At 42.7% G+C, this 13,667-nt stretch overlaps 1 protein-coding gene across 1 annotated transcript in view; it reads right to left on the bottom strand.

Moving 5' to 3' along the window:
• COL26A1 (collagen type XXVI alpha 1 chain) overlaps positions 1-13,667 on the bottom strand; it is a 558,415-nt gene that overhangs the window by 30,026 nt on the left and 514,722 nt on the right. The window contains exon 5 of the mRNA XM_077480518.1: positions 3,205-3,355. Coding sequence (XP_077336644.1) covers positions 3,205-3,355 — 151 coding nt within the window. The remainder of the gene's footprint in view (positions 1-3,204; positions 3,356-13,667) is intronic.

The following is a 13,667-nucleotide window of genomic DNA, read 5'->3' as shown; positions in this document are numbered from 1 at the left end:
GTAAACAAGGAAGTGCCGGTAATCGGCTATCCTCGCCTCACAATGACAGAGTGTAGGAGAGGAGAGCCAAGCAGCAGCATCTCCTCACAGGGGGACATGCAGCAATGTAGTCAGGGTACTGATCATCAGTGCCCTGATTACAATAAAGAAAAAAAGTGTCACCAATCAGTGCCCACCATTTCCCACCAATGACAACTATCAGTGCCCACCAATGCCCAAAAGTGCCACCAATCAGTGCCCATTAGCAAAACCCAGCAGTGATTAAATACCACCAAAAGAAAACTCCATTTGTGTGAAGAAATTTATAAAAAAATGTGTTTGGGTACAGTGTAGCATGACCACGCGATTGTCATTCAAAGTGCAACAGCTCTGAAAGCTGAAAAACTGCTTGGGCAAGAAGGGGGTGTAAGTGCCTGGTAGGCAAGTGGTTAATTATACTTACCTAGGTGGATGGAGCATCGATCCAATGTTGGATCTGTCCCCAGCTGCTTCTAAGCCCAACAACAGAGTGATCAAAGACTGCTGATTACTTAGTTCTCGGCCTTCAGTGAGCCTTCAGTGAGCAAAGAGTGGTGGCTGTCATTCCCTGGCTCTGCCCCCCCTCCCCCAAGCTCACCGGAATGCCAGGCCGTGGAGGAGGAGTGGCTGGCTCAGGGTCTCTGTGGCTCACTGAGAGGCTGAGTGAGCTGCTGGTCCAGGCATCTGGGTGAGTCCTAACTAAAGTTGGGATCTTTCCACAGCCTGGACATGCTGAGCAAGGTTAGCTGACAGCAGGCCATAGCTGGCTGTTGGCTAATAATGGGTCACAAAAGTGCAGAACGAACTGCCCAGGAGAAGTACCACGCAGTATGCCGACCCTTTAGAGCGCATGCACCGGTGACATCCCGGCTGCTTTCCATGTGAATATCTCCTAAATACCACAAGTTTAGGAGATATTCACTATACCTACAGATAAGTCTTATTATAGGCTTACTTGTAGGTACAAGTTCAAAGGCTGGGTTTGCTACAGTTTATGACTGAATAAAAGTCAACCATATTGACCAGGTGCAAAGGGCACCATCATGTGGTAGGCAGTGCACAATATTTTTTATTTCTTAATTGTACATCACGGGACACAGACCCATACTATGTGGGTTATATAGGCCACCTTTTGTTGATGCACACTGGCACACCCTAAACAGGAAGTTCAACTTCCTATATAACCCCTCCCCTTACAGGGAGTACCTCAGTTTTTTCGCCAGTGTCTTAAGTATTGGTCATGAGTAAAGATGTGCTGTGCTGAGCTCCACTGGAATATTCCTTGCTGGGGCAAGCCATACAACCGGATCTATTCAAAGTGTCTTTTCCAGGCCGAATTGAATGGAACCCAAGCCTCGTGTCCAAAGAAACAAGGTTTTACCTGTTACGCTTCTCTTTTTAGAGAGCTGGACCCCGGGATTCAGTACTTGTTTTTTTCAGCCATATTCCTTGCGGGGTGCTTTTTACAGGCCCAGATCTATGGATCCCCCAATAAAAAGGGAGCCCCAGTCCCTGAAGGTTTTTTTAACGGAGCCCACAGTGAGCGGTGAAGATTGGGTCTGTTTAGTTTACCACAGAACCCTGCAGCCGGAAAATGTACCTGTTCCATGCTTGTCGGTCTTGCTCAGTGTCACAAGCTGTATGCTTCCTCTGAGCCCAAGATCCAGGTAGGATGTGGGATGCTCCTGCTGCCATTATGGTGGCTCTCCATCCACCTACCCTCCTCTCTCCTCCTCCCCATCCCCCCCCCCCTCCATGTGCAATCTGGTCGGATCGGGGCCCTCGCTCACGTGGGAAAGCGCTCTTTTTTTAAAAAGATGAGGGGGCGGAAGAGGGGGGGGGAGCATCTGCACGTCGTCGGTCGTGGTTCAACGCCCACAAGCCCAAATAAATCACTGAATTTACTGCCCACCACAATATGTTGCCACTTGCACCTGCTCAACTTACACAGTAAGGTTAGCTAAAGTCCAGTCTTGGGTCTCATTCATATACCCTACATGACCATGGTGCAGAAAGTATACTGCAAATACCTGCACCCAGGATCTGATGTTCTAATATCTGCTCAAGCTGTACACCTGAGTGATGGGCTGTAAAGAGCCAAGGCTGTCTGCTGCTGTAAACATGTATCCACATGTATCTGTACATCCAGTTGTTACCTGCAGGTAGAGATACCTTTTTGCCCTTGGATAAAATCTCTCTGCATCCAGGGTCAGAAATTTGTCCCTAACAGCAGGTAACCACTGTGACCCACAGTTTGCTAGTGTGCCGCTCAGGCTTAATCAATGTAGGGAGTAATGTAGATGATACCGAATGTGCTGCAGGAGTGCCGGCAAGGGATGGAGCTCATCCCAGCTCCTGTAGTCACTGAAGGGAAGAGAGAAAAAAAAACCCTGGTGCCGCACATCCACGGAATCCTGTGGTAATGTAGTAGTGATGGGAGAGCCCTCAGCCTGGGTTCCCTCCAGACTACAACTCAATGTGTTTTGCTTTGTCCCCTGGAGCTTAAACATGGGGACCACTGGATGTGCAGATACATGTTAACAGCAGTGGCTCTTTTCAGCCCATCACTCAGGTGAACAGGCTGAACAGCTGACAAAAATTGGAACATCTGGGTTCTGGTTGTAGGTATTCATGGTATATTTGCCATTCCATGGCCATTTAGAACATATGAATGAGATCTTAAGCCTGGTTCACACGGTAAGTTTTTTTAAGTATAAAAAAAAAACTATGGAGCTTAGGAGGAGCACGCTGTACTAATGAGTACACTACCACACCACAACTGCATGCATTGTGTTCTATTCAGTTGAATGGGGATCATTTTTGCTGTGCTGCAATGAACAACAGTCTCATGGCCCCACTCTGCTGTCACAATTTTTACCGTACCTCCCCCAACATAAAAGTGTAAATGATGCCTTTAAGTTTGAAAGACCTGAACCCACCCCCCCCCCCCCCCCCGCCCAGGAAAAAAAATAATCTACGGCCCTGTGAAATGTAATACATTTTCAAGGGGCCACATTATTTCTAGAGGACCATACCTACCTAAATACAGAAAATATTGCAGTATGTAAATGTATTCTTTATGATAAATGATAAAATTCTGTATATTTGTGCCTCAAGCTCTGATTGGCTATTTACTCACAAAATAAAATAGATATGTTTTCTTTTCATGTTATCTCCTATTCTCACCTGGTGGAGATTTAACTGACTTTCTGAATATTCCTCCTGGGCTCAGCAGCGGAATGGCATCGGGCAGGAAGTCCGTATTCCACGTGGATGTGCCTCTTGTGATTGGCAGATCATTCTCTGATACTTTCTCAGATGATTCCAGTGTGATGATCTACAGGGAAATATAAACAATGAGTACGTACACGGACTGGCCACAGCTATATAGGCATGGATTACTGGTACAAAGCCTGGTACACACTATTATTTTTTTGGGTTCAACCCAGCGCACTGAATGAAAAAAACTGAAGAACTTGCTGTACTATGCGATTCTAGTACAGCAATCTCCCCATTGATCTATTGTGTTCTGACAGGGGGACCCCCCCAGACATTGGCTAAAAGCGCTGGTCGGCAGCCGGCCAAATAAGGACATGTACACATGTCAAACCACATGTCAAATCGCACCAATGTGAACCAGGGCTCAAAGCTATTACCTTTTGTATCACTTACACTCCATTTAAGGTTGTAAATGGTCAAAAGCAGGACCCTCCTACCTTCTTGTCTTGGATTGTAAGCGAAAGATCAGGAAAGCGGTCCCCTACCAGTCACCCATTAAGGACAAGTTGTTTTGGACTATCTCGGTACCAGCTTAAACATTGTAGACGCAATGGGGGTTATTTACTAAAGGCAAATCCACTTTGCACTACAAGTGCAAACCACAAGTGCAAAGTGCACTTGAAATTGCACTGAAAGTGCACTTGGAAGTGCAGTCGCTGTAGATCTGAGGGGGACATGCAAGGAAAATTTTAAAAACAGCATTTTAGCTTGCACATGATTGGATAATAAAATCAGCAGAGATTCCCCTCATTTCAGATCTGCCCCTCAGATTTACAGCGACTGCATTTCCAAGTGCACATTCAGTGCAATTTCAAGTGCACTTGGCACTTGTAGTGCAAACTGGATTTGCCTTTCGTAAATAACCCCATTGTTTGATAAACATGTAACAATGCTTTGTTATACATAACAATATAAAATCAGGATATCCAAATGTTAAATGACAAACAATCTCTGGATGATGGTACGACACATCTAATCGAATTACTGCTCATGCCAATAGAGGATTCAGTCTTGTCTTGAATTGTATCGTAACTGTACTGTCTTCCTTCTTTTTATTTAAATGAAAGTGCTGAAACTGTTAGCACTTTTTAAATCCTGTATACTCATTATATTCTCATTATATTATGAGTATACAGGAGTATACAGGATTTAAAACTGTTAGCACTTTTTAAATCCTGTATACTCATTATATTATGAGTATACAGGATTTATTGATGATCTCACTCATAAATCTCCCGAGACTAGCAGTCAGAGGCAGCCAACATACAGCTATAAGACTGTATGCAGAGGAATGCCTAGGCACTCTCACATCCTAAGACATGCATTTTTTAGGTCAGATTCAAGACAAGATAAAAAATAATTGCCAGGGCACTGCTTAATTACAATTTACATTTTTAGATGTTCCCTATAACATATCAAGACTTCACTTTTTTTGAGTTTTTAACCACTTGCCGACTGCAGCACGCCGATTTACGTTGGCAGAATGGCACAGGCAGGCAAAAGGGCGTACCCATATGTCCCTTTGAATTTGCCACCTAGCGGGCATGCGCACACCACGGGAGCATGGCCGTGAGTACCGCAAACTCAAAAAAATGTTCACCAGCGACCCGTGACTGCAGCAAGGAGAGGCAGAACGGGGAGATGTAAACAAGGCATTTCCCTGTTCTGCCTAGCAACATAACAGGGATCTACTGCTCCCTGTCATCGGGAGCAGTGATCTCTGTCATGTAGTAGTGAGCCCATCCCCCCTACAGTTAGAACACATCCAAGGAACATACTTAACCCCTTGTGCAAAAATTTAACAAAAAGGTCTGGATGGCCGCACTTAACCACTTGCCGCCCGCCCTATAACAAATAGACAGTGGCAAAGTGGTTGCATAATCCTGACCGGACGTCATATGACGTGATCAGGATTATGAGCTGCTGCGCGCCCCCGGGGGCGCGCATCGCGGCGATCGTTGTTGCAGGGTGTCTGACACCCGGCAACTACGATCTCGGTAAAGAGTCTCCGACGGAGACTCTTTACCGCATGATCAGCCGTGTCCAATCACGGCTGATCACAATGTAAATAGGAAAAGCCGGTGATCGGCTTTTCCTCACTCGCGTCTGTCAGACGCGAGTAGAGGAGAGCCGATCGGCTGCTCCTCTGACAGGGGGGGTCTGTGCTGATCAATTATTAGCACAGCCCCCCCCGAGGATGCCCACACTGGACCACCAGGGACGCCACCAGACCACCAGGGATGCCCAGGACAAGGTATGCCACCCTAGACCACCAGGGATTCCAGTCAGTGCCACAATGGATGCCAATCAGTGCCCATAATGGATGCCAATCAGTGCCCACAATGGGCATCACTGATTGGCATGCATTATTGATTGGCACTGATTGGTATCCATTAGTACAATATATTATAATACAATGCCGCCTATCAGTTCCCATCTGTGCCGCGTATCAGTGCCCATCCATGCCACCTATCAGTGCCCATCCATGCCCACCTGTGCCGCCTACCCATGCCCACCTGTGCCGCCTACCCATGCCCACCTGTGCCGACTAACCCATGCCCACCTGTGCCACCTATCCATGCCCATCCATGCCAATCCGTGCCAGCTATCAGTGCCAATTTGTGCCAGCTATCAGTGCCCATCCGTGTCGCCCATCAGTGCCACCCATCAGTGCCATATATCGGTGTCCATCAATGCCACCTCATCAGTGCCACTTCATTGGTGCCACCTCATCGGTGCCCATCAGTGCCGCCTTATCATTGCCCATCAGTGTAACCCCATCAGTGCCCATCAGTGAAGGAGAAAACTTACTTATTTGCAAAGTTTTGAAACTGAAACAAAAAAAAACATTTTTTTTTTAAAAAATTCAGTATTTTTTTATTTGTTTAGCAAAAAATAAAAACCGCAGAGGTGATCAAATACCACCAAAAGAAAGCTCTATTTGTGGGAAAAAAATGATTAAAATTTCATTTGGGTACAGTGTAGCATGACCGCGCAATTGTCATTCAAAGTGCGACAGCGCTGAAAGCTCAAAATTGGTCTGGGCAGGAAGGTGTTTACGTGCCTGGTATTGAAGTGGTTAATTACACCAATTTACGGCTTTGCCTGCTTGCATATATATGTCTTTGTCATTATTTTAAAACTTAGCTATGAATAAGCACCTGCTATAACGGTGTGAAATGCGTTAGTGGTTTTATCCTTGCTGTATGGATTTATTATAACAATAAATAATTCGTTATTCGTTCGGCCATCCGGACCTTTTTGTTCAATTTTTGCATATGGTTGCATATCAAGTCACACCCACTGCCTGGAGAGGGGAGAGATCATTAGGAAGCAGACACCTGGAGTTGGTTCTTCTTTTTATAGACCCTTTGATCGCCCCCTAGTGTTTAACCCCTTTCCTGCCAGTGTCACTTATACAGTAATCAGTAGCTATTTGTAGCTCTGATCGCTGTATAAATGTTAATGGTCCCAAAATAGTGTCAAATGTGTCCAATCTGTCCACCACAATGTCGCAGTCCCGATAAAAATTGCAGATCGCCGCCATTACTAGTAAAAAATATAATAATAATTCAAATATCATAAATCTAACCCCTATTTTGTAGACACTATCATTTTGCGCAAATCAATCAATATACACTTATTGCGATTTTTTTTTACCAAAAATATGTAGAAGAATACATATCGGCCTAAACTGTGAAAGAAATTTGTTTTTTTTAATATATTTTTTGGGGATATTTATTATAGCAAAAAGTAAAAAATAGTTTTTTTAAAAAAAATTGTCGATTTTTTTTGTTTCTAGCGCAAAAAGTAAAAACCGCAGAGGTGATAAAATACCACGGAAAGAAAGCTCTATTTGTGGGGGAAAAAAGGATGTTAATTTTATTTGGGTACAATGTCACACGACCGCGAAATTGTCAGCTAAAATGACGCAGTGCTGAATCGCAAAAAATGCTCTGGTCAGTCTCTATAGGTATACGTGGTTAACACATATTGATTGTATTAATAGTAATAATTAATAAATCATGTATTGGAAAGAGTACACCATTGATCTGAAATTAGAATGTCAGTCTTGTATTGCTAGCACTGTCAAATTGTTTGTGTGTTGCCGGTGACTTTAGTAAGTCAGCAGTGATTACAGTACATAAACATTATTATCCAAATAGATTTAGCAGGTTTTGGTCAACTTTGACCTGATGTGATAAAAGCTCTGCAGCCACTATGTGCACTTGTAACCATAAACCAATAAATACACAGTTGCAGGCAGATTTGTTCTCCAAAACTTCAAACCAATCACTGCCATTAATCAGCGAGCCTAAAATCTGTTCCATACTGCAGTAATTGGTTTAGCCGTTGCTTTAAGCTTTCCCATGCCCTCTAACCTTGTGCCACATTGATTTTAAACACAGGTATAAGCTGCATTCCAAAAAAAAAGCTGAATCGTTTTCATGTGTCTCCCACTCCAGTACTCTGTTTATAGATTAATTAGTTGTAAATGTCTGTACAATCTATACAGCAGAAGTGAGGAAGATACAAAATCTTATCTACAAGAATTGCTGCTCTGAGATCAAAGCTGTTCATGTATTTGCATGAAATTACATCATATAGTGTCCCTATGTTGTAGGAGCAAGGAAACCATTGTCTGAGCAATGGAACCTGTAATGAAGCTTTGATCTGGGCCTATACTGGTGACAGGTACCCACCACAGTCATCTACTGTAGGCATAGCTCCCAACTGTCCATGATTTTGAAGGACTGTACCTGATTTGGAGCAATGTCCCTCATTCCTCCTCATTTGTCCCTCATTTTGGTCTGATCTATATAGTTGTATATAAAATACACTTTTTATCTTTCAAAAAGTGTTTCCCAGTGCTAAACCTTTCATCCAAATTCTAAATTGCTGCATTTGTACATTTTAAAAGCCAATATAATAAATAGTAGTGGTAAAAAAAAGCCCTTGTGGATTTAATTAAACTTTTTTTTTTTGGTTAATTCTCCTTTAAGGGAGTGTGGCAAGGGACATGTCCTATGCCTACATACGTTTGGTAGTAGGTGTCCCTCATTCCTATCTCAAAATGTTAAGAGGTATGACTGTAGGAGTTCCTGTATATCAGGGATATGCAATTAGCGGACCTCCAGCTGTTGCAAAACTACAAGTCCCATGAGGCATAGCAAGACTCTGACAGCCACAAGCATGACACCCAGAGGCAGAGGCATGATGGGACTTGTAGTTTTGCAACAGCTGGAGGTCCGCTAATTGCATATCCCTGCTGTATATATAGTTAGACAGATTTTACCTGCTATTTCACTGATCTCATTTCTCCAGTCTTGGATTTATGAATCTGACTTAATAGAAAAAGCAAAACGCAGGGATATGTGCTGAACTACAAATGCCAAAAGAAGTATTTATAAAATATGTAAAGCTTGGGTTCCACTGCATTACACTCCTAGACCTTGACTCCCATGCTTGCCCCAATGTTTCCCATTGACAAATAGACAGGTCGCGTGTTCTGAATACAATGTGGTTGTCAGTCAGAGCTGTAACATAGTCACTAGTCAGGACACAAAGGGGGTTTGTTTACTAAAGGCATATAGACGGTTCAATTTGCAAGGGAATTTTCCCCAGTTCTTAGGGAATGTGGAAGAAATGTCACTTTGCAAAGAATACTAAATCATGTGTGAGGAAAAGAAAAAAAACATGTAACCAAGCTGCCCAGCTTTGACTCACACATGCAGCTGGGCTTCTAGGGCTACTACCCAAGCCCACGCAGATTTCATGTGCATAGATGATGGTCTAGGACTACTTCCTGCATCCTCTTGATCATAATTCAGAATAACCCCTTATGCCCAGAGCACGTTTCACACAGGCTTGTGGTTCAATGTTGTTAGAATTAGGGGTTTGGGCATCCAACCGAAAACCTGGGGCTTGTGTCACATGGGTTCCATTAGGGGGTAAAAACTCAACCTTCAGGAGGGTGACTCCTTTTCTCTAACCACCACCTGCTCCTGAGCCCATCAGGTTTGCACAAGTAAACACATTTACTTCCTCCCAAATGAGGTTGAACCTATTATTTCACAATTCTCGTATTGCCAGGCTTAGGCAAGAAAGAGGCGTTATAATGACTTCAAGCAGCTGGAAGGGGGATTGGAACGTACAAGCTGATATTGCTATCCAATGTACATGGCATGGAGAGTTCCCAAATTGGTTATAATAGTAATAACATTCACTGGATAGACAAGAAGGGGTATTGAGTGCTACTCACTAAGTTCCCGTAGTGTCCTCTTCAGGAACCAGTCCACATAGTTTCCCTCCCCCAGGCCCCCAGAGGAAGTGCTTCCTCTAATTGTATTGCTCTGTATATTATTTGTATATGTATGTATATTGTGAGGTAGTTGTTAGGAATCTTCTCTTGTGATCAGTCAAACTCCAGATGTATTGAGAAGCAGACAATTTATTTCTGATGTGGCCCACAAAACTCCAGATATATTGAGAAGCAGACATTTTATTTCTGATGTGGCCCACAACAGGGAGAACCTTACAAAGCAGAAGTTGCAGTAAGAGTCACACAAAGGAATGTATCTCCCCTCCTAATACCTACAATAATACCACCTCTACGCTTCTATTGGCTGAGGAAACATAGATAGAGTGCCTGGTACACAGTGGTACTTTATTTTGGCTAATCAGGGTTTCCTTTACAATCTTATGCTACCATATATAGTAAAGCATAATCAGTCTACAACTTACTATGGAGTTAGTTAAAACAAAACGATACAACAAGTTAATACAACAACGTGCTCAGAAGTAAGTTTTAAAAATCAGTCTCAGGGTTATTGTTTTTCTAATAGTCACACAATAAACATTTAAAACTTTTCTAACAGTACTGGCTGGCAGGATTGTCAATGGTGCGTCCAGATGTCTTACATACACATGGTGAGTGGGTTCAGGGCTTATGACTAACATGGAGAAAATACAGAATCTTAAGTTCTGTTCTTGGTGGTCCTGGAGCCTAAAAACTTTGTAGAACTTTGGATGGAATAAAGCATCTATTCCTATAGATCCACACTGTATCTTGTAGCCAGACCTTCTTTATAGACTCAGCTATCCACAGACCTTCATATGGGAGCTGTCTGCTTTTTAAGGCTTTCACCCTCTCCTTATCTCTTTCATTCTTTCACACACACTCTCTATCTCTCTCTCCTGAAGTGGCCTGCTGCTGTGTAAAAAATGAGTGTGATAGCCTGTACTGTATGTATGTATATATATATATATAGCTTCATGGGCAGGATCACCAAGTATTATTTTATTGCTGCAGACCTGAAAATATTGAAACTGACTTGTAAAGTTACTTTACCTTGATAATGCTTATATGACAATTTATTGAATGGGTTTACATCTACTTAAAACACAATGGGGGTTATTTACTAAAGGAAAATCCACTTTGCACTGCAAGTGCACTTGAAAGTAAATTTGAGAGAACCACCGCTCAAGGTAAGTCCACAAATCCAAGAAAACCGCCCCTCCAGGAATGGAGAAACCCAGGTGCAGGCACAGCATATACTTTTTGCAAATAATTGAAGAACTCTGGATAGCCGCACTCCAGGATAAATTCAAATGCCTGTTATTTGTGAAGCAGAATCACACAAAAGTGGGTCACAGCAAAGCAACAAGAGCTAAGGCGTTTCACACTACCAAGAGTGCTTACTAATAGCTAACAAACATGGAAACATATCACAAATAAATATAATATGATCAGTAAAAAGGTGCATAAAAAAGATGATTACAAATCATATATATAATGTGTAAAGCAGTCAAAAAACTGTGATTCTGATTCACGAATAAAAGGCATTTTAATTTATCTTGGAGTGCGGCCGACCAGAGTTCTTCAATTATTTGCACTTGAAAGTAAAGTCGCTGTAGATTCAAGGGGGACATGCAAGGAAAATAAAAAACGGCATTTTAGCTTGCACATGATTGGATGATAAACTCAGCAGAGCTTCCCCTCATTTCAGATCTACCCCTTAGATTTAGAGCGACTGCACTTCCACGTGCACTTTCAGTGCACTTGGAAAAATAACCCCCAATGTTCCGTATTGTTCCTGTTGTGCTGATATAACATACAATAGTAACAACTGTATAACATGAAAGTAGAATATGATACATCCCATTAAAAGTTCTGTCGACACTTTTCACATTGCACACAGGTGCATGCGTTGACAGATTGTAATGTGTAACTCAATAAAGTGAGAACAACAGAGCCGGCATTAAAAGCTCAACTTTGCTACCACTGACATTGAATCATTTTCATCTTAGATTCCTATTATGCAAAATGGCTATGTTCGCTTGTCAAAAAGGGAAATTCAAATAGATTTATTAGGATTTGAGGGAATCACATCATCTTAAATATGCTTTGCCAGTTGGAATGTGGAAGTCAAGAACGTGATGCTGTATAGTTGCAGTGCTTTGGGCATAGAGAAAAGAACACTGCTACAATTTATAGGTTCAGAATATGTTTATGGATGCTGACTTTGGCTTTGAAGAAATCTCTTGGCTTTTGTCTGTAACAGAGCTTAGTGCGTTTGGTAACATAAATCATTTAGGCATGTGAATACACCTCATGGCCTGCATGAGTGTGATGGCTTGGATACCATGGACACACTATTGGTAATCTTCGACGTCAGGATATATTGTTACTGATTCACAGTACATCACTAAGCATATAATATCTAGAGCCAAGCCCAAAAAATATAATATGTTGCAGCTTACCATTGCTTAGATGTGCTGGCTGCATTGTTGTTGTTTTTTTGTTTTTTTTCCCCCTTTTAGTTTGCTTGGTGATCCTGTTGTTAGCACACTTCTGGGGTGACAATGCTCACTCACTGTACTGTATCTATGAAGGAGCACTGTTTTGATCCATGGGTGTTTTTGGAACTACAGAACATGCCCTGTTCTCCTCATCTCCATAACGTAAAGGGGAGGTGTTCTGTAGTCCACTGAGAAACCTGACAACAGTGCTAACTGATAACTGTTAGCAGAGGCAGAGATCACAGAAGATCATCAGCTCACAAGATTTCTGGCAGAATAAGTGGTACAGTATATATTTTTACCTATGGAACCCATTTCAAAAGAATAATGCTCCATACACACGATCAGAGTTTGCGACTACAAAACCATGGATTTTTTTTTCCAAAGGATGTTGGCTCAAACTTGTCTTTCATACACACGGTCACACAAATGTTGGCCCAAAACTCCAAACGTGAGAACGCGGTGACGTACAACACGTACGACGAGCCGAGAAAAATGAAGTTCAATAGCCAGTGCGGCTCCTTCTGCTTGATTCCGAGCATGCGTGAACTGCTGTGTGACAGACTTGTGTACACACGATCGGAATTTCCGACAAAAAAGTAAAGTTGGCGGAAAATTTGAGAACCTGCTCTCAAACATTTGTGGGTGGAAATTCCGACAGCAAATGTTCGATGGAGCATACACACAGTCGGACTTTTCCGACAACTAGCTCATATTGAACATTTTCCATCGGAAAGTCCAATCGTGTGTACGTGGCATTAGGCTCCACGCACACTGGGTTAAAAAAAAAAAAATCCCAGTTCCCCAGACAGAAAAAAACACTCATATAGAGCTTTTTTGTATACAGTTTAGGAGAGTTGTGCATTTTTTTCTGCCAGAAAGCTCCAATCAGAAACACAAACCAGAAGTTTTTTTATTTTTACCTGCCTCTAAACTTTAAGCTTAAAATATGCCTGTAATTTTCCTAATGTAGATGGAAAGATAGGATAACATTGAGCTGCTTCTACAGGCAGAATGCAAAACTCCTGTAGTAGCAGTGTTTTTTAACCACTTAGGGACCGCCCACCGCAGGGCAGCCCTATTGCAGGAAACAATGTACCCGTACATCGTTTCATACACGAGATACTGTGCCCGCTGCACAGCAGGTGAGCTGGTGTGCAGGTCCAGCGGTCGCAATGTCCGCCGGCCACCCACGGGGATCTGCCAATGTAAGCAAAGCAGATCCCCATTCTGACAGGGGAGTACGGTGTGATTGTCTGTTCCTAATGATCAGGAACAGCGATCGCTCTCTACTCCCAGTCAGTCCCCTCCACCCACAGTTAGAACCACCTCCCTAGGATACATTTAACCCCTTGATCGAACCCTAGTGTTAACCCCTTCCCTGCCAGTGATCAGTGGATATTTTTAGCTCTGATCACTGTAATAATGTCACTGGTCCCAAAAAAGTGTCAAAAGTGTCCGATCTGTCCGCCGCATGTCACAGTCCCGCTAAAAATCGCTGATTACCACCATTACTAGTAAAAAATAATAATAATAAGAAAAATGCCATAAATCTACCCCCTATTTTG

This window comes from Lithobates pipiens, unplaced genomic scaffold (genome assembly GCF_037356315.1).
Source record: "Lithobates pipiens isolate NorthernLeopardFrog02 unplaced genomic scaffold, aLitPip1_a1.2 Scaffold_16, whole genome shotgun sequence".
In the NCBI taxonomy this organism is placed as follows: Eukaryota; Metazoa; Chordata; class Amphibia; order Anura; family Ranidae; genus Lithobates; species Lithobates pipiens.
The sequence above is the reverse complement of the archived record's forward strand: the minus strand, read 5'-3'. Positions and strand labels throughout refer to the sequence as shown.